The sequence below is a fragment of the Salmo salar genome, chromosome ssa07 (genome assembly GCF_905237065.1).
Source record: "Salmo salar chromosome ssa07, Ssal_v3.1, whole genome shotgun sequence".
NCBI classification, from domain to species: domain Eukaryota; kingdom Metazoa; phylum Chordata; class Actinopteri; order Salmoniformes; family Salmonidae; genus Salmo; species Salmo salar.
In genome coordinates this window covers 27536532-27561880 of record NC_059448.1, presented here as the reverse complement: position 1 = coordinate 27561880, position 25349 = coordinate 27536532, and the positions used below count along the sequence as shown (strand labels likewise).

The window sequence follows — 25349 nt, the reverse complement described above, 5'->3', positions numbered from 1 at the left end:
CTGGATGGTTCACTGACTGATAAGACATGGAAGAACACTATCATCTGTAATTTGAGGCGTTTACAATAAACAAGTGTTTGTTGTTGTTTGAATCCAAGATTGCCCCTTTAAAAAAGTATGTGGTTATATCCATGGTTCATTTAAAAAAGTCCCAAATAGCACCTTCCTACAGTAAATAGTGCACTACTTTTGACCAGAGCCCCAGTGAAAAGTGATGCACCATAAAGGGAATATGGTATAATTTGGGATGCAGACAATGTCCTCTGAGGTCTCTGCATGCAGCTGAGATCTCAGCACCAGTAGGCCTATGCAAAACACATGGAAACTCTGGTTCTGGGTGGATGCAAACTAGTATGTTACACGCAGATGGAAGGAAAAGCAGGACATTACAGTAAATGAGCACATTCAAAATGTTTATTCCCATTGAGTATTATAATACATAGGGCCTAAGTAATATGAAAAGTATTGATGCAAACTTTTATCAGAGACAGAAAAATCTAAAACAATACATTTATTAGAATTTGTAGACAACTGGTCAAGATTAAGTGCAATGTCAATCAAAGCATTTAAGCGACTTGTTTGTCTTTAATCACAAGGTTATTTTACATGGTCGCACACCATGATTGACAAGGGAGATGACCAATGGGGCTAGCAGAATACCACTCTGCATCCCACTGCTGGCTGAAGCTAAGCAGGGTTGGTCCTGGTCAATCCCTGAATGAGAGAGCAGATGCTGCTGGAAGTGGTGGTAGAGGTCCAGTAGGGGGCACTCTTTCCTCTGGTCCAAAAAATTATCCCAATTCCCCAGGGCAGTGATTGGGGACATTGCCATGTGTAGGGTGCTGTCTTTTGGATGGGACATTAAATGTGTGTCCTGACTCTCTGTGGTCACTAAAGATCCCATGGCACTTATCGTAAGAGTAGGGGTGTTAACCCGGATGTCCAATCTGGCCCTCATACCATCATGGCCACCTAATTATCCCCAGCTTCCAATTGTCTCATTTCATCCCCCCTTCTCTCCCCTGTAACTATTCCCCAGGTCACTGTTGTAAATGAGAATGTGTTTTCAGTCAACCAGGTAAAATACAAAAAATATATGTTTTTACAATGGCTGCATTCGTATTGTGTCGCGTATGCCACATTAAATAGCCAAACATTGTTGAATGTTGCAGATCGAAATGCCATAAATAGAGCTGACGTGAAACATTATTCTACATGTCAGAGAGGCACGTGTGTTCTACATTGCATATTTCTATCTGAAAGTTCCAAAACGTTGTGTCCTGCTGAACGCACCCACTGGAAATGAGGAATGGTTAGAGGCAAATCAGAAACCTAACCTTCATGATTGACAGGGGAGATGACCAATGGGGCTGAGTTTTTACCATCATCACTAACACTGGGGCTGAGGAATGGATAGAGCCTTTCAGTAAAGGAGTATCCAGTGAAAGAATAGATATGAGCCTTGGCCTCCACATCGTAAAAGGACACTAACCCTTCCTCATAATCCACAAACACCCCAACCTTCTGGGGTTTCTCCCCCAGGGAGAGGAGAATGGAGGGGGATGCAAGGGCCCGGTACTCTTCCCCTCCTCTGAGCCTAATGGTCCAGTAGCCGTTCTCTGGGGTCGAAGTTATCATCCCCTTCCTGTTGACGGACTCTCTGACCACGCCCAGATCCCAGTAGGTCTTGTCCCCCACCTGTGAAGATCAAAAAGAGGATTAGTGCTAGGGCTAGAGTTAGGGTTAAGTTTAGGCTTAGGTTTAGGCTTAATCTTAGGTTTAGTGTTGGGTAGTGAACTACATGTAGTTCAACTAGGAATCAAACCAAATTCACAGTTGCTTGGTGGTAGTTGAACTAAATTTAAATCTAGGTAGTGTTTTCAGTAATTAATAACTTTTTGCCGTGTAGCTAACTACTGGAACTACACCAGTGGCAGTTGGTGCCATTTAAGATAAGGGAGGACAGTAATTGTAGTTATGAGCGTGGTCTTATTTCTATTACAGCATATTGGATGACTGTCATTCATATTCCACTTACCCAGCTCAATGTAACATCTATAGGTTTAGGCTACTACATGATAATCGAATTGTCCCTATACTCATCATGAAGTTGCTACAACCTAGCCTATGAATTAAACTTTACCAAGGGGACAGACTGACACATTCAATACCGCCTTGCACACTCTTGCCTTCATCTATCTGATCTAGGGTGTAAAACAAGGGTTTCTATTGGACAAATTCAGGTATGTTTATCCCTGTTTCGTTCTGTTTGCTTCCGTTTAAGAAACGTTTTTCAACAGAATCGGTGGAATAAATACCCCCCTGATCACATGCAAACAGTTCACTTTCATAGCAGCCACATACAGACAGCATGATCCCTTTGATCGTTGTATAATTCCTTTTCGCATCTACTCGCTTTCCTCCTCTCACCTTTTCCCCTCACCTATGGACTTCAGTGTTCAATACATCAGCTGTCTGTGACCAGGCAAAAAAAACTTTCCAAGGCAAACTTTCATAACAGCTAACGCTACAAACATATTAGCTAACGTCAAGTAAACATAGCTACTAGAACTAACGCGTTAGTAAACCCGCTACAATCATGCAGTGCGGTGTACAGTTAGCAATCAGTTTAGCAGTCATACCGGTGAGCCCCACTGGCAATAAATTAATAAAAACAAAAGTTTACCTTGACTTGGAAGAGTTCCACGAGCCTCCTAGATTTGTATTGAAGTCAATGTATCTAGAAGAGGATGGAAACTAGCTGTCCTCCGCCTACACCATTGTGCTACCCTACAGAGTGCTGTTGAGGCTACTGTAGACCTTCATTGCTAAACAGTGTATTTTTATCAATTATTTGTTGGCATGTGAAAATATTTTGTGTAGTTTGATCTAAAAAAGGATTACTTTTATTTTTCACAATTTTTATTTTTATGAAATTCACTGAGGAGGATGGTCCTCCCCTTCCTCCTCTGAGGAGCCTCCACTGAACTACACCCTACTTCTTTGTAAAAATATTTAGATATGATAGTTTAGATGTAGTGAACTACTTATTCAAAGTAGCTTTATTTAACTAAACTATATTTTTCATAATGGTAGCTTTAGGGTAGTTTAACTTCTTCTATTGTGAAGTAATTGGTAGCTTGGTAAACTACATCTTCAGAGTAGCTTCCCCAACACAGGGTTTAGGTGAAGAAAATTGTTCATACACATCAGACGTGGCACAGAAGCTGGTAAAAAAAAAGAAGAACAACTGCAGAAACTGATCTAATGTCAGTGGAAGTTAAGATTCGCCCAATGTTTGTCTACCTGAACCTCAAAGTAGAACCTCCCAATTGAGAAACCTCTCTTCCCCAAGATACAAAGCACCGGGTCGAAGCGCTGGGGGTTGTCAGGGAGAATCTGCAACATGTCACCGCGCCGTGCCTGCTTGCAGTCAGAGGACAGGACGATGTTGGGGTGTGCGGTGTCCGGGTCCAAAGTCACGTCAACTGTCGAGATACAGAGAGCATGGAAATTCTCGTAAATCCTTTATGAAGTGTTATATTGCCTTTTAGAAACAGTCATAACACCTCAGAGTTGCAGGCATAGAGCAGTATGAAGATAGTGAGAATGATGAAGATAGTGAGAGTCATTATGGAAAAAGTCATAGAGAAATTATACCTGCATACTTCTGGATCCTCTTAAACTCTGGGGCACAATAGAAAATGAAATATTCTCAGTTGTTACAGGAATACATTACCAGAACTACATATTATTCTCATCATGAAAGTAACATTCAGTATAATATCATAGCCATGTGCTTGATTAGTATAATTTCCCACTTCATTGATACTGTATCCGTGCATATGCATAGGTTTTCCGCAAGTCATAAAAAAGTATCATGTGTTTAATTTACCTTTCTCTTTCAGTGTCTCTAACTCATTCTTAAGTATGTCCTCTAGTTGAGATAGAGCTCTCCTCACATTCCCCACACACATATCAGAGTCAACACTGATCTCAGACCAGTCCTTGGTGGGTGGAGTGGTGCACAGCGATGGTAAACTCTAAGACAGGGCGAAAAAGAAACACATCCATCTTTCTGGAGAATGATGTCTTGTCTTGTGATTGTTTAGTTGGCCTATTGCAGGGTTCCCAATCTTGCATCCAGGGGGCCAAATTCAGCCCGTGTAGGATTTTATTTGGTCACCCAAGTTTTCGGAGGATTTTTTTAAATAAAAATGTTCATTGTTGTACCTAAAAGACTGTAAATCACCAGGAAATCAGCTCCAAGTGATTGTAATGAAGTAAATCTCTTCCCAACTATTCCCACACATAAATAGAGAGACATTATGTGATCGTATACCAATGTAATCAATGTCATCAAGGTTTGAAATTATTATGTTTTTGTCAAATACTATATCTGTTTTGGCTTCTTGCAGTCAATTTACAATATACAAATGATTTATAATTATATTCTGGTCCCCCGACCATCCGCTCAAGAACAAATCAGCCTATGGCTGAATGTAGTTGGGGACCCTGGTCTATTGGTTTGTCAAGTCTTAAAATCAATATATAAGTTCAATTGTCCATATTGACAAGATAGAGGGACACTAACCTGTAGGAGATGGAGGTGGTCCTCAGTGAGTGAGAGCTGCTCCAGCTCAGTGCTTCTCCTCTGTAGCTCAGTGATTTCCTGCTCTAGCTCTTTGACGAGCCCTTCAGCTCGCCTCTCTGCTGCTTTCTGCTTCTCCTCGATCCCCTCATTGAGCTCAGCCTGGCTTCTCTTGATGGATTTCACCAGAGCAGTGAAGATCTGTGCACCATCTTCCATCTCTTTCTTAGAAGTTATCTGATGAAATGAAATACATTTGAAAACAGTTTGACTGAGACTTGAATCCTGTGCAGTGGTGGAAAAAGTACCCAATTGTCATACTTGAGTAAAAGTAAAGATACCTTAATAGAAAATGACTCAAGTAAAATGGAAAGACACCCAGTAAAACTCTACAAGTATTTGGTTTGAAATATACTTAAGTATCAAAGTATCAAAAGTAAATGTAATTGCTAAAACATACTTAATTTACTGAAGTGGGCTAAATCAGAGTGTTTCTTAGTAGTTTTAAACAAATCTATTTTGAAACAAAAGTACACACCTCACACACATGGTTATGGGCTTAAAAAAAGAAGACACCTGTACCATGTCAGATATAGAGTTGAAATGTATTACATTTTGAGTTTGCATCCCAACACTGAAATATAGCAAAACTGTGTGAAATAGAAACATCGTATTTTCGGCAGGTTCTTTAAAAATAATGTTTATTTATTATGAAATTATGAAAACTATTAGTAACATTCCACCCATGAGGCCACTAGGTCATCTGACTGCAAGAAACGCAATGTATCAAAAGTAAATTTATACATAATTTCAAATTCCTTATATGTAGCAAACCAGACGGCACCATTTATATTTTATTTGTTATTTATTTTTTATGGATAGCCGGGCTATCTCCAACACTCAGACATCCTTTACAAATGAAGCGTTGGTGTTTAGTGAGTCCGCCAGATCAGGCAGTAGGGATGACCAGGGATGTTCTCTTGATAAATATGTGAATTGGAACATTTTCCTGTCCTGCTAAGCATTCAAAATGTTACGAGTGCTTTTGGGAAAAATGTATAGAGTAAAAAGTACAATCTTTCCTTTGGGAATGTAAAAGTAAAAGTTGTAAAAAAATTAAATAAAATAGTCATGTATTTTTACTTAAGTACTTCATACCACTGACCCTATGTTACCCCACAAAGACAGAAATGCTCTACAAAATATTGCATTTGGAGACAGCTTACCGATACATATATAGGGTTGCACCTTTTTGTTTAAATACATTTGGACAATAATTAAACCCTGCCGTATTGATTTCACATCCATCTGTGATTGTTTGCAGAACTTACCCTACTGAGTTCCATTGAATGTTTGATCTCCTCCACCTTCTTCTGTCTGGACTGGATCATCTGCTGAACTCCTGTCTCCATCTTCTTTATCTGAGCCTACAGAAAGAAGGACATGCAAACCATCTAAGAAGTAGGTGTAGTAGTAATGGGCTAGAAGTAATAGTTGCAATTCTGGGTGAAGATCTGGGTCAAGATGTGCTGGAAGGAGTAGAGTTTTCCACACTGGGGTTAAACCCAAGATCAGAGTTTGGGCCCTATTGATTCTTGTTCAAGAATTACAAGATTCAAGAATTACAAGCAATTGATCATAAAAAAGTTAATCACTATTGTGTATCAACATTCATCCCCCAATGCCTACAGTACCTTCTTTTCCCCACACTCCTCCTCTATAGCAACGGTGTGGTGAGTCTTGTGGCACGTCTCGGTGCAGAACTGACAGACATACATCTGGTCGGTCTTACAGAACGACTCCAGGAGCTTCTCGTGCTTCTTACACATCCTGTCTTCCAAGTTCTCCACAGGGTCAATCAGTTTGTGGACCTTCAGCGTAGCAACTCTCTTGTGAGGCTCCAGGTGAGGCTCGCAGTAAGAGGTCAGACACACCAAGCAGGACTTGAGGGCCTTGATCGTCCCTCCGGTACAGACATCGCAGGCCACCTCACCAGGCTTAGCGACAGTTAGGTTTGAGACGCCAACTTGAATCCTCTTGAATTGATCGGTGATTTCTTTGAATGCAACGTTGATGCTAATTTGGGGCCTAACTGTGAAGGTTTTCTCACAGGTTGGGCACTTACAGCCATAACTGATCTTCCAGAGCCCTCTGATACAGGCCATGCAGAAGGTGTGTCCACATGGGGTCGTGACTGGGTCAGTGAACACATCCAGACAGACAGAACACTGGAACTGATTCTCTGATAACAGACTAGTAGGGGAAGCCATCTCTGGAGAGAAAAGAGGAACATATAGTGTACGTCCCAAACTACTTCCTATGTAGTGCACTACTTTTGACCAGAGCCCTGGAGAATAGGGAGCCATCTAGGACACAGACATAGTTTGACATTATACAGTCCATAATGATCAATGAGAGAGGAAGTCAGCGTTGAGTGGACGCCAATGACAAGCAGTACAAGATCGGTATGATAACAATTGTGCTATGATAACAATTCCAAAAAGTGTTTTTTTCTCATTTCTGAAACGTTGGTATTAAAATATCTTATCTGAGCTCCTACAGGGTGTGGCTCTCCTTTATTTTTGATAGTGTTTTACTCTGCTAGCCAGCACCTCGCCTGACCATGTGTGCGTTTCCTCCGCCTTCAGTTTTCTAATTTCTTTACCAGATAATAATTTTACTAGATTATCTTTCCTATATGATTGTTCTACAAATACAGTTACACTGGAAAATGAGTCAAGCTTCGTTCTTACAGATAACACCCTCTATTCACCCTTGTTTTCCGAACTGAAAAGACAAACCCTTGTAACACTACTTGAACATAAACATTATTAGCACAACACCCTTGGCATTACGATGCAATTTACGGATTATAATATTCTAAATAACTATACTGAACAAAAATATAAATGCAACATGTAAAGTGTTCGTTCCATGTTTCAGGAGCTGAAATAAAAGATACCAGAAATGTTCCATACGCACAAAAAGCTTAATTCTCTCCAATTGTATGCACAAATTTGTTTATATCCCTGTTAGTGAGCATTTCTCCTTTGCCAAAATAATCCATCCATCTGACAGGTGTGGCATATCAAGAAGCTGATTCAACAGCATGATCATTACACAGATGCACCTTGTGCTGGGGACAATAAAAGACCACTCTAAAATGTGCAGTTTTGTCACACAACACAATGCCACAGATTGCAATTGGTATGCTGACTGCAGGAATGTCCATCAGAGCTGTTGCCAAATAATTGAATGTTACTCTTTCTACCTTAAGCCATCTCCAACGTTGTTTTAGAGAATTTAGCAGTATGTCCAATTGGCCTCACAACTGCTGACCACGCATAACCACGTCACCCCAGGACCTATTTCTGTCTGTAAATAAAGACCTATTGTGGGGAGAAACTCATTCTTATTGGCTGAAATAACGAAATCAATTGAAATAAATGAATTAAACCCTAATCTATGGATTTCACAAGGCTGGGCAGGGGTACAAGGCTGTGCCCCTGCCCAGCCTTGTGAAATCCATAGATTAGGGCTTAATTCATTTATTTCAATTGATTTCGTTATATGAACTGTAAGTCAGTGAAATCATTGAAATTGTTGCATGTTGCATTTATATTTTTGTTCAGTATATTTCTCACCATTGAAATAGTCAAATGTGACAGTGCCTTTTTAATGTCGTACTGTACAGTACCAGTCAAAAGTTTGGACACACCTACTCATTCCAGGGTTTTCTTTATTTTTACTATTTTCTACATTGTAAAATAACAGTGAAGACATCACAACTATTAAATAACACATATGGAATCATGTAGTAACCAAAAAAGTGTTAAACAAATCAAAATATAATTTATATTTGAGATTCTTCAAAGTAGCCACCCTTTGCCTCGATAACAGCTTTGCACACTCTTGGCATTCTCTCAACCAGCTTCATGAGGTAGTCACCTGGATTGCATTTCAATTAACAGGTGTGCCTTGTTAAAAGTTCAATATTGGAATTTCTTTCCTTCTTAATGTGTTTGTGCCAATCGGTTGTGTTGTGACAAGGTAGGGGTGGTTTACAGAAGATAGCCCTATTTCGGAAAAGACCAAGACCAAGACCATATTATGGCAAGAACAGCTCAAATAAGCAAAGAGAAATGACAGTTCATCATTACTTTAAGACATGAAGGTCAGTCAATCTGGAACATTTCAAGAACTTTGAAAGTTTCTTCAAGTGCAGTCGCAAAAACCATCAAGCGCTATGATGAAACTGGCTCTCATGAGGACCGCCACAGGAAAGGAAGACCCAGAGCTACCTCTGCTGCAGAGGATAAGTTCATTAGAGTTACCAGCCTCAGAAATTGCATCCCAAATAAATGCTTCACAGAGTTCAAGTAACAGACACATTTCAACATCAACTGTTCAGAGGAGACTGAGTGAATCAGGCCTTCATGGTCGAATTTCTACAAAGCAATCACTACTAAGGGACACCAATAAGAAGAGACTTGCTTGGGCCAAGAAACATGAGCATTGGACATTAGACCGGTGGAAATCTGTCCTTTGGTCTGATGAGTCCAAATTTGAGATTTTTGGTTCCAACCGCCGTGTCTTCGTGAGATGCAGAGTAGGTGAATGGATGATCTTTGCATGTATGGTTCCCACTGTGAAGCATGGAGAAGGAGGTGTGATGGTGTGGGGGTGCTTTGCTGGTGACACTGTCAGGGATTTATTTAGAATTCAAGGCACACTTAACCAGCATGGCTACCACAGCATTCTGCATCAATACGCCATCACATCTGGTTTGCGCTTAGTGGGACTATCATTTGTTTTTCAACAGGACAATGACCCAACACACCTCCAGGCCGTGTAAGGGCTATTTGACCAAGAAGGAGAGTGATGGAGTGGTGCATCAGATGATCTGGCTTCCACAATCACCCGACCTCAACCCAATTGAGATGGTTTGGGATGAGTTGGACCGCAGAGTGAAGGAAAATCAGCCAACAAGTGCTCAGCATATGTGGGAACTCCTTCAAGACTGTTGGGATAGCATTCCTCATGAATCTGGTTGAGAGAATGCCAAGAGTGAGCAAAGCTGTCATCAAGGCAAAGGGTGACTACTTTGAAGAATCTAAAATCTAAAATATATTTTGATTTGTTTAACACATTTTTGGTTACTACAAATTCCATATGTGTTATTTCCTAGTTTTGATGTCTTCACTATGTAGAAAATAGTAGAAATAAAGAAAAACCCTTGAATGAGTAGCTGTGTCCAAACTTTTGACTGGTTCTGTATGTCTTCACCAACACATAATGACAGTTCAAGCATATAACTACTGTCCCTCCTATTCAATCATACAGTCCCTTGCACTGTAGCTGTCAACATAACAGTATCTGTTACACTGTCAATTTTTCTTGAATGTTAAATATCGATACTTACTCTTCATTGTGTTGGGTACCGACTTCAGCTCTCTACAGTTAGCAGCAACCAGCCCTGAAGATCTCTTCTAACGCACACCGGGACAGGTGACTTGTGAGTGTGGTAGGTAGACTTTGTAAGGCTAGCTGTAAAACAGGTAAATGTCATTAGGTAGCAATGCAGTTATTCACAGGTCAGTTAACCCCTCCCGCTCATGTGCCTCAGTGCTGCATGTCTGTCTGCCTGCCTGCCTGTCTGCCTGCCTGCCTGCCTGTCTCTCTGTCTGTCTCTCTGTCTGTCTCTCTGTTTAAAACCTGCATTAATGCGACAGCATTCACCACAAAACACAATCGTGGTTATTTGTTTTGCGTAGACATGCATTCACTTTACAATGCAATTACTTATTTGTGTGTGTGTGTGAGTGTGTGTCTTAGGGGTGTGCCTATTCAGTCCAAGTGCCAATGTTTTCCAGCCATGATGACTCACCTAAATGGACAGCTGACCACCTGACATGTGGAATGCGGCATTACCAAATTAAAGCTGAACCAACATAGGCATGCACACACACACACACACACACACACACACACACACACACACACACACACACACACACACACACACACACACACACACACACACACACACACACACACAAACAACCAAGCAGGGAGATCAGAGTAAGATAACAATGACAAACTGAAGTTCATTACAGTAACACAATTGCACAACTCTAGGGACTAATGCATCATAAATCAAATGATGCATCCAGTATAAGTACAATAGTCCAAGGTGTGTTCACTAACTAGGCTATGGGTGTGACTATCAGGTCATGTGGAATCAGTGTGACTGTGTCATGACTCGACAGCAGCACCTGAGCTGCCTGCATCTATTAAGTCCCTCCCACTCCAGCTCTTACTGACAAATGGGAACTCAGACAACCCAGGCAGTGGATCTGTTCCAATATCAATACTAGCATATTATTTAGAATGACTGAAGAGAGCTGCTCATCTCAACAGCAACCTCGAGGGGGTAGTATCAATATATCTGTGTCTGTCAGTGCTGGTTCCTCCATACCCTCTTGTTCATTTCCTGATATGAGTATCCCATCCTCAATCCAACCAGGGCCTTTTCTCAATTAGATTTGATCAACTCCTGCGTCCTCCCTATTGTGTCCTCCCTCGCCTTCTTTTATTAAAAAAGGTCAAAGGTAATCGAGGAGAGGCGACAAGGAGAGCGAACGTGGACGAAAATGCGCTTGTATGAAACAAGAAGCTCCTTCTCCATTCGTGCATCATGAAGCAAATTATGTTTTACAGGGGTGGATCCCAAAATAAATGTGTAAAGTGATAAAAACAAATGAAGTTAGTTGTGCAAGACATTTTATGAATAAAAGAATAGAGTACCTTCAGAAAGTATTCACACCTCTTGACTTTTTCCACATTTTGTTGTGTTACAGCCTGAATTTAAAATTGATTTAAATGAGATGTTGTGTCACTGGCCTACACACAATACCCCATAATGTCAAAGTGGAATTATGTTTTTAGACATTTTTACAAATGAATTAAAAATTAAAAGCTGAAATGTCTTGAGTCCCCTTTGTTATGGCAAGCCTAAATATGTTCAGGAGTAACAATTTGCTTAACAAGTCACATAAGAAGTTGCTTGGAATCACTCTGTGTGAAATAATAGTGTTTAAAATGATTTTTGAATGACTACCTCATCTCTGTACTCCACACATACAAATATCTGTAAGGTCCCTCAGTCGAGCAATGAATTTCAAACACAGATTCAACCACAAAGACCAGGGAGGTTTTTCATTGCTCTCAAATAAAGGCACCTATTGGTAGACTGGTAGAAAATGTAAAAGCAGACATTGAATATCCCTTTGAGCATGGTGAAGTTATTAATTACACTTTGGATGTTGTATCAATACACCCAGTCACTACAAAGATACAGAAGTCCTTTCTAACTCAGTTGGCGGAGAGAAAGGAAACCACTCAGGGATTTCACCATGATGCCAATGGTGACTTTAAAACAGTTACAGAGTTTAATGGCTGTGATAGGAGAAAACTAAGGATGGATTAACAACATTTTAGTTACTCCACAATACTAACCTAAATTACAGAATGAAAGAAGGAAGCTTGTACAGAATAAAAATTTTCAAAAACATGCATCCTCTTTGTAATAAGGCACTAAAGTAAAACTGCAAATAATGTGACAAAGAAATTAACTTCATTTCCTGAATACAAAGCATTATGTTTGGGGCAAATCCGACACAACGCATTACTGAGTACCACTCTTCATATTTTCAAGCATGGTGGTGGTTGCATCATGTTATAGGTATGATAAAAAGAAATGGAACAGAGCTAAGCACAGGCAAAATCCTAGAGGAAAACCTGGTTCAGTCTGCTTTCTAACAGAAACTGGGAGACAACTTCACCCTTCAGAAGGGCAATAACCTAAAACACAAGGCCAATAACCTAAAACACAAGGCCAAATATACACTGGAGTTGCTTACCATGAAGACAGTGAATGTTCCTGAGTGGCCTAGTTACAGTTTTGACTTAAATTGGGCTTGAACATCTATAGCAAGACTTGAAAATGGATCAACAACCAACTTGAAAAGCTTGAAGAATTTTAAGAGAATAAAGTGCAAATATGGTACATTCCAGGTGTGCAAATCTCTTAGAGACTTACCCAGTAAGACTCACAGTTGTAACCTGTATTGACTTGTATTGATATTTCTGTACTTAATTTTCAATAAATTATCAAAAATGTCTAAAAACATATTTTCACTTTGTCGTTATGGAGTATTGTGTGTAGATGGGTGATGAAACAAAACAATTTAATCCAGTTTGAATTCAGGCTATAACACAAGAAATGTGGAATGAGACAAGGGGTATGAATACTTTCTGAAGGCACTGTAAGTAGCATATTGAAAAAAATTGTGTGCATGCTTTTTCTCCTCCAACAATACAACATCTGATTCAAAGGGGGTGTGGCAGATGTCAAAACCTTTCCGTGGTAGGATACACTTGTGCTTCCTCACTAAAAGGAGGCTATCGAGGAGGGGAGGACCTTCTTCCGTTTGCCTACTAACGAATTGACACACTTCTGGACCACTTGACCACTTATCAGTTTCCGGGTCTTGGAGGAGAAAGGACGGAGGAGAAAGGACAGAGGATGGACTTTTGCCCAAACAAGAAAAGGACCAGATCTCTGCCTTTACTCATCTTCCTCTTCCCCCCTCACTTCTCCTCTTTCTCCTCTTTCTCTTCAGTCTCTTTCGCTCTGGGGTGAAGTTTCTGCTAGTTGCAAGTCTAGGATCAGCTTCCCCTCCCCCATCCCAACCTTAACCATTAGTAGGGAAAATGAGAAACTGACCCAAGATCAGTGTCTAGGGGATACTTCACCCTACACCAGTCTCTCTCGTTCATCCCCCTTTCTTCGCAGCCCCTCAGGCCCATAATGGTTCTGCGTCTGTGACACAATGTCATGAATGTTTGGACCTGGTGCACTTGGACCTCTAACGTGCTCCATCCTCAGTCTCAGCTGGGAGGGACAGTGGAAGGTGTAGGGTGAAGTTGCCCATAGATGCTGAACCAGGGACAGTTCTGCATTTTCCCCACTAATGTTAAAGGTAAAGATTGGGGGAGGTGGAGCTAATCATAGATCTGTACCTAGGTGTAACATCATCCTGGAGCACAGTAGAAACACATGTTTTTCAATCAATTGTATTATATAAAGCTCTTTTTATATCAGTTGTCACAAAGTGCTAAAAATTACACTCAACACCCCATGTTGGCAGCCTATGCTATAGGCTTTAGCTCAGAGGGCTAACACAGTCATCTGGTGAACACAGGTCACCCAGGTTCAAACCCAAGTGGTCACCTTTGAAGCCATATTCATCATTGACCATTGGTATTTGACAGGCTAATATGGGGAGTGCATATTACCATGGTAAGCAATGCAATTCGATTAACATAGTGAGCGAGGCTAGGGAAATGACCAGTCATTAGGAGTCTCTAATGGATGACTTAGTGTCACGGCAGCGGTGGCCATTTTGTTTCACCTGTCGAAGTGGAAAGACACTGTAACGCGTTGTTTGGAGGGTTACTTTGCATCTCAGCCCTCTAAAGGACCTCTGCATAGAGGAGAGACAACCACAGACAGAGACGGCACCAGACACACAACAAGAGGGAGACCTCAGTCCACAGACCAGAGAGAGACCAGGCCAGACCCACTCAACAGGTTAATATCTTTTAATTCAAATTTCTGAATATAAACTGAATTATCCAAACGGAGTAATTAATCAGTTTCTGTTTTTGTAAATATGGAGCAATAAAATGTTTTAAATGTTTTTATAGATTCATAATAGATTTGACCTTTATTTGCAGTGAATGTATTGAAGAGATAGTTTTCTGAAATTTTACCCCAATGTCATTCATTTTTATGAGTCTTACTCAGTGCTTGAATTGGACTAAAATAGGTGCCAGTATTTAATTCCTTAGAGTCTAACACTTTGGGGGAGGGGAACAAGATTCTCTGGTCTGATGAAACCAAGATTGAACTCTTTAGCCTGAATGCCAAGCGTCACGTCTGGAGGAAACCTGGCACCATCCCTACGGTGAAACATGGTGGTTGCAGCATCATGCTGTGGGGATGTTTTTCAGCGACAGGGACTGGGAAACTAGTCAGGATCGAGGAAAAGATGAATGGAGCAAAGCACAGAAAGATCCTTGATGGAAACCTGATCCTAAACACACAGCCAAGACATCACATGAGTGGCTTCAGGACAAGTCTCTGAATGTCCTTCAGTGGCCCAGCCAGAGCCTGGACTTGAACCTGATCGAACATCTCTGGAGAGACCTGAAAATAGCTATGCAGCAACACTCCCCATCCAACCTGACAGAGCTTGAGAGGATCTGCAGAGAAAAATGGGAGAAACTCCCCAAATACAGGTGTACCAAGCTTGTAGCGTCATACCCAAGAAGAATCAATGCTGTAATCGCTGCCAAAGGTGCTTCAACAAAGTACTGAGTAAAGGGTCTGATTAGTTATGTACTATTTCAGTTTTTTTATACATCTGAAAAAAATTCAACAAAATTATTTTTACTTTGTCATTATGGGGTATTGTTTGTAGATTGATGAGGGGGAAAAAAAACTATTTAATACATTTTAGAATAAAGTTGTAAAGTAAAAAATTGTGGAAAAAGTCAAGGGGTCTGAATACTTTCCATTTTTATATACTTTTTTTAATTTGTATTTTTTACGTATACATTTAACCCCCTTTTTTGGGTAGGCACAACTACCTTCATACTTCCATTTGATTTTTTTTTACCTGTACCAGTTACATTCAGACAGTCCCGTGACAAAAATAGAACACCATAATGTTCATGAGAAGCTTCACTTTCCATAGAGTTTGTAGGTCAAACTATTCGGATGCTACAGACGTTTTCGTGAGAAGACCGATTTTTCAGGATGTCTCATGGTCTGACAAACACCGCTCTTGCACTGCCACCTTTCACTGCAGATGTGGAAGTGTGACACTGGTGGATGCGGTGGATCCAATACAAAAAACTTTTCTCTAGCTTAAACTGACGGATTTGTGTAACTTAGATTGATGCGCAGGTTGGTCAATCGACTCTAGGGGGTTAAAAGGGATAGTTCTCTGAAATTTTAACCCAATCTTAATTGTTTTGTTATCTTTGGATGCGTTATGAGTCTTACTTATGAGTCGTATTTTAAGCCCTGTGAAGAAAACAATGCACCCAATTTGAGTACAAACAGTTGACATTAACAAAATATATATTTCTGATCCAAAATCTTTAATTCTAAGTCAAACACAGATCTTCTTAAGTGATATTGTCGCAATATACGTTGAATTGAAGTGTGAGAGCTAGGTTTTCATATTTGGATTCTCTGTATAAAATGGTAGCATATAGTGACTCTTTCCACCTTGTCCTATGTATTGATGCACAGTGGCTGAAGAAGGAACTCATTCCTCACATCTTTTGGTAAAGATGTTTTACCTTCCAAAGTAAATTGATTTTAATTGATATATTTATTATCTAAAATACGTATATATTTTACTGAATTCAGCAATTCCCAAACTAGTTGTAGTAGTTATCCGTTTTGAGCAGTTGGATTAAGAAGTGACAACAATGACTATAATGTAATGTGTGAATTGCATTGTGAAAACAGTGAAAGAGCGATTTGGTTCAGTTAACAAAGGAATGTGAATTTGTTGTGCTCAATGGAAATTGTCTTTAGAGTTTTAAAACATGAACCACTTTTGATGATTGGTTTTTAGAGTTGTGAAAATTGAATTCCTACTTGAGAAAATTTCACCAAAGAGATTAAAGAAAAACTGTAGATGTTAGCTCTTGTTAGCAATCACTGATGATGTAAGAAATAGATGCAAAATCTATAATAAATATGTACTATAACATTATTATTATTATTATTATATTTAATTGATTAATCCCTTTTATATTCCATTAGTCAGCCAAACGATGGGGTGGAGAACCCATCTCTTACTGTTTCTTACAGGTAAGTACAGTAAATGTGTGTCTGTACAGTATGTTATATTTCTGTGTTGTTGGATGAAGGTATGTGACCATGTAAGGACTAGATATGTTTGCACTGAATTCGTTTTATTCCCAGGGTTGTATTTGCCTTCTCCATGCCTTCCTTATCAGTACCACTTTGTGGAACAATGGAAAACCTGGACGGAAGCACAGACCTACTGCAGAGATAAGTACATTGACCTGGCCACCATAGGCAATATTGAGGATATGAACAGATTGATGAAAATGGACAGGTTTAGTGTTAATTATTGGATAGGCACTGTCTGGATAGGGCTGTATGATGATATTATTAATAGCTGGAGGTGGTCTCTTGAAGACAGTGACTACTACAGTAAGGGAGAGGCTGAGTTTAGACACTGGCAGAGCGGTGAACCTAATAACGTTCCGGAACAACACTGTGTGGTCATTAAAAATGGGATGTGGAAAAATCAGGATTGCAAGCTTGAACATTCCTTCATCTGCTGCACCGGTGAGAAATGTGTTTTTTCTTTGCTGTATTGCTCCGTCTAGAGTTTTAAGTAGACTATTACTATGCTAATCACTTTTCTCGTCATTTTCATGTTTACAAATACACACTCAAACATGCATACTGTAAACACTGATGAGCAGCCTCAGTGTAATCAAGTCAAGTAAACTTTTTTACACTTTAGCAGACACTCATCCAAAATGCATAGATGTTCACACTATTTCATACTGTTCCCCCACGGGAATTGAACTCACAACCCTAGTCTGGCAAGCACCATGCTCTACCAACTGAAGTGCAAAATGTAGATTTGTAAGAAAATACCCACTCATCCTGATTTCTAAATCCATCCATTATTTGCAGGTGAGAAAAATAACAGTCCGAGATTTATCTTAGTAAATGAAACAAAAAAAAGCTGGGGTGAAGCTCAGAACTACTGCAGAAATCGCTACCGAGACCTGGCCAGTGTGAGGAACCATGCTGAGAACCAGGAGATGGAGACCTTGGTTGGCGATAGTGATGTGTGGATTGGCCTGTTTAGCGACTCCTGGAAGTGGTCAGATGGCAGTGATTCCTCATTTAGGCACTGGAAGTTGGGAGAACCCAATAACAATGACAGTAAACCTCGATGTGGTGCAGCAGTGTTCAAGAAAGAAAACATGGTGACAGACGAATGGACAGATTGGCCCTGTGATAATACTTGGCAACCCTTTGTTTGCTACAGCAGTGAGTTAATGTATGAACTATTCTGACAAAGTGATAAACAACTGGATTGCTTGTAAAAAGAAAAATACATTATGTATTTCTAATTGTAGTCTTGAGCATTAGGGTCTACACAAAATGTCAATATAACTCTCTCATCACTTTCCTATATAACATGCACTGCGATCAACATGACAAAAGTTTAATTCTGTTTATTGTCTGTTTATTTCTAAGCTCCTCCAGTGAAGAAGACTCAGAAGGTGGTGCGAGTGAGACTGACCCCGAATAACCAAAACATGGACATGAATGATCCTGTCGTACAGGAGGCCATCTTACAGGAAGTGAGTCTCATGGTATCTTTTTTGGGTATATTATTGACACATTTCAAGAATAAAAAAGATAACATGATGCATTATATTATAATCCATTATTATATTATAGCAGAGCACATTATACTGTGTTCCGTGTATTTTTGTTCCTCAGATAAAGAAGGAGCTGAGGGAGAAGGGGATGTCTGATGACGTCAAACTGAGATGGAAGGAGCAGCCCGATGGGAAGATCTTCCACAAATAAGAAAAGGAGGGTTCCCAAAAGATGGAGAGAGAACCAGTTATGACAAAAAGAGGATTGTAAATGTTATTTTATTTCTTGATTCGTAGGAAAACTCTCCTCCTATATATTATTTTAGCTGATTTTGAGTTTTGTATGTGTCCAACTATACGGAATGATAATATTTTGCATTCACACATTAAGACTGTTACGATCCTTAATTAATTCAATGACTTAGAATTATTCATTATTTTGTGAACATCTATGTATTCCTAGAGCAGGGATCATCCACTAGATTCAGCCGCGGGCCGATTTTTTTCTTGAGCGGATGGTCAGGGGGCCGGAACATAGTTTCAATGAATTTGTAGACAGCAAATTGACCATTAAGTCCAAACAGACATAATGTTTGACTAAAACATAATCATTTCAAACCTTGCTTTGAAATGCGTCTCAATATTAGGAAGGTGTTCTTAATGTTTTGTGCATTCAATGTATATCTTTCTATTTGTGATAGAATACTTAAGAACAGATTCCCAAAATTAAAATCACTTGGAGCTGATTTGCTGGTGTTTTTACAGTCTTTTATGTCCAACAACAACAACAAATGTGTCCTTTGGGCCGCCAGTTGGGGAACCCTGTCCTAGAGTATGTATTACATTACATATATTATATTACTGTATATGCTGTTGCACTCATTAACAATTAACAGGCAGATAGGAAAAAATGAGGTGGAGAAAAGGGGGAAGAAGAGAATGAAGAGAAAGACAGAGATCTAACTCTAAATGGTGTCGGATCATATAAGCTACTTATAAACTTTTGGCTTTAGATATAATCTGACATTTTGTATGAAATATCATTTGAGTGTGTATTATCTTGTTTTATTTAATTATAATCATGAAATTACATTAATAAAAAAAAAACATAATTAATAAGGTAAACATTTTCTGGAATTAGTGTTGATCTTTGTAATTTGGAAGCAAATTATAATAAAGGATGACTACTTCACTTGTGACTGTTTTTGTTTCTATGTCAACACATACTTTAAAGGGCAACTCTTACCCAGAGCAGTGAGGGCAGAGGTAGGCGGGTTTAACCTGGGGTATGTTCCCTGATTGGATAGGTGTGGTTAAATATTACCATGTCCCCGCCTCCTATCAGGAACACCTGTATTGGAATTGACTGAACACGTTTTTATTCCTGCTTACCTGGGTGTAATTACACACAGGTGAGTCACATTCATGTAGAATATAGTATAATATACAGTACCAGTCAAAAGTGTGGACACACCTACTCATTCAAGGGTTTTTCTTTATTTTTACTATTTTCTACATTATAGAATAATAAAGAAGACATCGAAAGTATGAAATAACACATATGGAATCATTAAGTAAAAAAAAAAAGTGTTAAACAAATCAAAATATATTTTATATTCAAAATTCCTCAAAGAAGCCACCCTTTGCCTTGATGACAGCTTTGCCCCCTCTTGGCATTCTCTCAACCAGCTTCATGAGGTAGCCACCTGGAATACTTTTCCAACAGTCTTGAAGGAGTTCCCACATATGCTGAGCACTTCTTGGCTGCTTTTCCTTCACTTCGCAGTCCAACTAATCCCAAACCATCTCAATTTGGACCCCAGGAAGAGTAGCTGCTGCTTTTGCAACAGCTAATGGGGATCCTAATAAAATACCAAAATACCAAATTGGGTTGAGGTCGGGTGATTGTGAAGGCCAGATCATCTGATGCACCACTCCATCACTCTCCCTCTTGGTCAAATAGCCCTTACACAGCCTGGAGGTGTGTTTTGGGTCATTGTCCTGCTGAAAAACCAATGATAGTCCCACTAATTGCAAACCAGATGGGATGGTGTATCGCTGCAGAATGCTGTGGTAGCCATGCTGGTTAAGTGTGCCTTGAATTCTAAATAAATCACAGACAGTGTCACCAGCAAAGCACACCAACACCATCCCACCTCCTCCATGTTTCATGGTGGGAACCACACATGCTGAGATCATCTGTACACCTACTCTGTGTCTCACAAAGACACGGCGGTTGGAACCAAAAATCTCAAATTTGGACTCATCAGACCAAAGGACAGATTTCTACCAGTCTAATGTCCATTGCTCGTGTTTCTTGGCCCAAGCAAGTCTCTTTTTCTTATTGGTTTAATTTAGTAGTGGTTTCTTTGCAGCAATTCAACCATGAAGGCCTGTTCCCCTCTGAACAGTTGATATTGAGATGTGTCTGTTACTTGAACTCTGTGAAGCATTTTTTGGGCAGCAATCTGAGGTGCAGTTAACTGACAATTTCTGAGGCTGGTAACTAATGAAGTTATCCTCTGCAGCAGATGTAACTCTGGGTCTTCCTTTCCTGTAGCGGTCCTCATGAGTGCCAGTTTCATCATAGCGATTGATGGATTTTGCGACTGCACTTGAAGAAACTTGAAAAGTTCTTTACATTTTAAGCATTGACTGACTTTCATGTTTTAAAGTAATGATGGACTGCTGTTTCTCTTTGCTTATTTGAGCTGTTCTTGCCATAATATGGACTTGGTCTTTTCCAAAATAGGTCTATCTTCTGTATCAAACGCATTAAGAAGGAAAGACATTCCACAAATTAACTTTTAACAAGGCACACCTGTTAATTGAAATGCATTCCAGGTGACTACCTCATTGAGAGAATGCAAAGAGTGTGCAAAGCTGTCATCAAGACAAAGGGTGGCTACTTCAAAGAATCTTAAATATAAAATATATTTTGATATGTTTAACACTTTGTTGGTTACTGCATGATTCCATATGTGTTATTTCATTGTTTTGATGTCTTCACTATTATTATACAATGTATACAACAGTAAAAATAAAGAAAAACCCTTGAATGAGTAGGTTTATCCAAACTTTGACTGGTACTGTATTTACTGAACATAAATATAAATGCAACATGCAACAATATCAAATATTTTGCTGAGTTACAGTTCATATGAGGAAATCCGTCAATTGAAATAAATTCATTAGGCCTTAATTTATGATTCCACATGACTGGGCAGGGGCGCAACCATGGGTGGGCCTGGGAGGGCATAGGCCCAGCCACTTGGGAGCCAGGCCCAGCCAATCAGAGTTTTTCCCCACAAAATGGCTTTATTACAGACAGAAATACCCCGCAGACGATCCCGCAGGTGAAGAAGCCGGATGTTGAGGTACTGGGCTGGCATGGTTACATGTGGTCTGCTGTTGTGAGGCCGGTTAGACGTACTGCCAAATTCTCTAAAACAACGTTGGAGGTGGCTTATGGTAGAGAAATTAACATTAAATCTCTGGCAATATCTCTGGTGGACATTCCTGCAGTCAGCATGCCAATTGCATGCTCCCTCAAAACTTGGGACATCTGTGGCTTTGTGTTGTGTGTCAAAACTGCACATTTTAGAGTGGCCTTTTATTCTCCCCTGCACAAGGAACATTTGTGTAATGATCATGCTGTTTAATCAGCTTCTTAATATGCTAAACCTGTCAGGTGGATGGATTATCTTGCCAAAGGATACAATTATCACTAACAGGTATGTAAAAAAAATGTGTGCACAAAATTGGAGAGAAATAAGCTTTTGTGCATATTGAAAACTTCTGGGATCTTTTATTTCAGCTCATGAAACATGGGACGAACACTTTAAAACAACTTTTATGCAATTATATCCATTGCACAATTGTATCACCCCCTTGAACGTGATACAGTAAATCTTACATTGTTTGTATAATCCAATATCTATGAAAAACACATCTCATATAGAAACTTATTACAAATATTCTTCATAGATATTGGCTTGTTATGATGCAGTTGACATTTTAGTCATTTAGCAGACACTCTCATCATGAGTGACTTACAGGAGCAATTAGGGTTAAGTGCCTTGCTCAAGGGCACATTGACAGATTTTGTACCTAGTCAGCTCGGGGAATCAAACCAGCAACCTTTTGGTTACTGGCTCAACACCCTTAACGCTTAACATCTCATGTTCTACAAAAACAATGCTGATCAAACAATAGTGCTAGGTGCCTGCACACTTCAATTAAAGGGTAACTACTCTCAAAAATCCAAATGTCTTAGAAGCCTCAAAACTGGTATCCTGATGTGGTTTAAGCATTGTTATGGACTTAGAACATAAAAATGTGTTGTTCTTTAGTTTTTTTAAGTGTGACTTTAAGTGTGACTTTGAAAAAGAAAACCTGAACAAATTGACAAAATTAGAGTATACCCACTTCTCCAGGCACCACTACACCACTTTTGCACCATCTCTCTCACACCGTCATTCCTGCACAAGCTCAGCAGCATTCCATTGTTGGTAGCGTAAAAAAGAATAACAAGAATAGAAGAAGAATTGTTGTGCAATTTCACAGGATGTGATCCAAGCACTGTTGAGTCACTGTAGGAGAAAGCTAGAGATGAGGAATTTCCAGTCATGTGACAATGAAAAACTGTTTTGTTTTCCTAAGGTTTGAGTTTGTGTGCTACCTAACCAGTTAATGGTTTGACATTCTGGTAATGACTCAAATCGTCAGCTGCAGCTTTTCAGTAAATGTTCTCCTCAGGTTAATTTGGCTGTTACTTGATAGTGTTGCTCTTGCTAGGGGTGTTGTAGTAGATCCAGGGTAACAACATGTATGCAAATAAACAAAACAAACACAGTTAAGAGTTCTGTCCTTCCTCAGGCATTAATAGGCTATTTTATAGTACTCTACCCTGAATCCTGATTCATGTAATGCAACTTCCTCCTCCCTGTCTTTTGGATGACAAAACACACGAAATGGAACTCCAAGGTCTTAGGATTCCTGTACTTAACTTTAGGTCCATTCTGTCTAACTTAAGGCCTCCTGTCTGAGGTCAATTTGGTTGTTTTTTAAAGGGTAGGAAGCATGGGTTTTTACTTAGTAACTTAATTTTAGTCACGATCTAGTTACCTATAAGTACAAACATAGTTATGTTTTGGGATTAATACATATTTATTTATTTATTTATTTCCGGATAATTTCTAAACTACCCACAATGCACTATTTCTCAATGTCATTTGGAAGATCTACTCTGTGATACTGAGTTTGAAATGCTAGCTCGGTAGCTAGCTCAAGCTGGCTAACATTAGCCACACCTAAAACTATTCACAGACTTTGTGGCTGGGTTATCTAATGGGAAACCATTAGCATGGCAGGCTCCGGTGCTTTCTTGCCATGGGCTCAAAACTAAAGAGAAAATCATATCTGCTTGCTCTATTTGTGTAGTACCTTGTCTGTTCTGCTTTTATTTATTTTTTGACTTTTTGACATGTTCTCTGTATAGTGGGTTATGGGTTTTGTAACTTTTACCACCTGTGCTAACATGCTAGCTGACTAATATCTGGAATCTATTTTGGGGATTTCGGCCCGGTGAAGTGCCCACCTCCCCCTCACGTTGGTAGCTAACTCAGTCTGCACTCTTTTGAAAGTTTTACCATCAGTTGGGCCCCAAGCATCAATCTGTAAGTCTCTCCTCTATTTATATTTTAGTTGTGTTGTGTTCTAGCTATTCTCCAGTCGTTGGGCTCTAGCTTGCCAAACATAACCGTGGTGGTTGGCTAGGCTGGCTAGGCTAATAGCTAGTTGGCTAAATAATCAAATTTATTTATATAGCCCTTCGTACATCAGCTGATATTTCAAAGTGCTGTACAGAAACCCAGCCTAAAACCCCAAACAGCAAGCAATGCATTGTGAAAGAAGCACGGTGGCTAGGAAAAACTCCTTAGGAAAAACTCCCTAGAAAGGCAAAAAACCTAGGAAGAAACCTAGAGAGGAACCAGGCTATGAGGGGTGGCCAGTCCTCTTCTGGCTGTGCTGGGTGGATATTATAACAGAACATGGTCAAGATGTTAAAATGTTCATAAATGACCAGCATGGTCAAATAATAATAATCATAGTAGTTGTCGAGGGTGCAACAAGCACGTCCGGTGAACAGGTCAGGGTTCCATAGCCGCAGGCAGAACAGTTGAAACTGGAGCAGCAGCACGGCCAGGTGGGCTGGGGACAGCAAGGAGTCATCATGCCAGGTAGTCCTGAGGCATGGTCCTAGGGCTCAGGTCCTCCGAGAGAAAGAAAGAAAGAGAGAAAGAGAGAATTAGAGAGAGCATATTTAAATTCACACAAGACACCGGATAAGACAAGAGAAATACTCCAGATGTAACAGACTGACCCTAGCCCCCCGACACATAAACTACTGCAGCATAAATACTGGAGGCTGAGACAGGAGGGATCAGAAGACACTGTGGCCCCATCCGATGATACCCCGGATAGGGCCAAACAGGCAGGATATAACCCCACCCACTTTGCCAAAGCACAGCCCCCACACCACTAGAGGGATGTCTCCAACCACCAACTTACCGTCCTAAGACAAGGCCGAGTATAGCCCACAAAGATCTCCGCCACGGCACAACCCAAGACTCAACCCACTCAAGTGACGCACCCCTCCCATGGACGGCATGGAAGAACACCAGTAAGCCAGTGACTCAGCCCCTGTAATAGGGTTAGAGGCAGAGAATCCCAGTGCAGAGAGGTGAACCGGCAAGGCAGAGAGAGCAAGGGCGGTTCGTTGCTCCAGCCTTTCCGTTCACCTTCACACTCCTGGGCCAGACTATACTTAATCATAGGACCTACTGAAGAGATAAGTCTTCAGTAAAGACTTAAAGGTTGAGACTGAGTCTGCATCTCTCACATGGGTAGGCAGACCATTCCATAAAAATAGAGCTCTATAGGAGAAAACTCTACCTCCAGCCGTTTGCTTAGAAATTCTAGGGACAATTAGGAGGCCTGCGTCTTGTGACCGTAGTGTACGTGTAGATATGTACGGCAGGACCAAATTGGAAAGATAGGTAGGAGCAAGCCCATGTAATGCTTTGTAGGTTAGCAGTAAAACCTTGAAATCAGCCCTTGCCTTAACAGGAAGCCAGTGTAGGGAGGCTAGCACTGGAGTATTATGATCAAATTTTGGGGTTCTAGTCAGGATTCAAGCAGCCGTATTTAGCACTAACTGAAGCTTATTTAGTGC

General features: G+C 40.1%; 2 protein-coding genes across 3 annotated transcripts; one reads left to right on the top strand and one right to left on the bottom strand.

Annotated features, from left to right (window-relative positions):
• Positions 1-396: 396 nt before the first annotated feature.
• LOC106608965 (E3 ubiquitin-protein ligase TRIM39) lies at positions 397-10584 on the bottom strand. Of its 2 annotated transcripts, XM_045721824.1 has the most exons (9): positions 10479-10584; positions 10014-10138; positions 6286-6863; positions 5923-6018; positions 4595-4828; positions 3896-4043; positions 3661-3687; positions 3307-3488; positions 397-1698 (listed from the first exon to the last, which is right to left on the bottom strand). In XM_045721824.1, exons 2-9 carry the CDS (start codon positions 10018-10020, stop codon positions 1333-1335), a joined length of 1638 nt encoding a protein of 545 aa, XP_045577780.1. In that variant the 5' UTR covers positions 10021-10138; positions 10479-10584; the 3' UTR covers positions 397-1332. The 2 variants fall into 2 exon arrangements, with proteins under 2 accessions (XP_045577780.1, XP_014062710.1); XM_014207235.2 differs by lacking the exon at positions 10479-10584 and having other exon boundaries at positions 10014-10279.
• A 6861-nt stretch (positions 10585-17445) lies between these two features.
• On the top strand, positions 17446-19233 carry LOC123743849 (ladderlectin-like). Its single transcript, XM_045722553.1, has 3 exons — positions 17446-17774; positions 17985-18091; positions 18234-19233. The coding sequence occupies exons 1-3, from the start codon at positions 17543-17545 to the stop codon at positions 18321-18323; spliced, it is 429 nt and encodes a 142-aa protein (XP_045578509.1). The 5' UTR covers positions 17446-17542; the 3' UTR covers positions 18324-19233.
• Positions 19234-25349: the final 6116 nt, after the last annotated feature.

Excerpts from the sequence above, each read along its gene's own strand:
- LOC106608965 (XM_045721824.1), bottom strand. Across the intron at positions 4,829-5,922 it reads ATTCAATGGAACTCAGTAGG|ATAACTTCTAAGAAAGAGAT; the intron begins GTAAGTTCTGCA and ends TCATTTCATCAG. Across the intron at positions 4,044-4,594 it reads ACCACCTCCATCTCCTACAG|AGTTTACCATCGCTGTGCAC; the intron begins GTTAGTGTCCCT and ends GCCCTGTCTTAG.
- LOC123743849 (XM_045722553.1), top strand. The coding sequence starts at position 17,543 with ATGGAGACCTTGGTTGGCGATAGTGATGTGTGGATTGGCCTGTTTAGC. Across the intron at positions 17,775-17,984 it reads ACCCTTTGTTTGCTACAGCA|CTCCTCCAGTGAAGAAGACT; the intron begins GTGAGTTAATGT and ends TTTATTTCTAAG. Across the intron at positions 18,092-18,233 it reads AGGAGGCCATCTTACAGGAA|ATAAAGAAGGAGCTGAGGGA; the intron begins GTGAGTCTCATG and ends TTTGTTCCTCAG.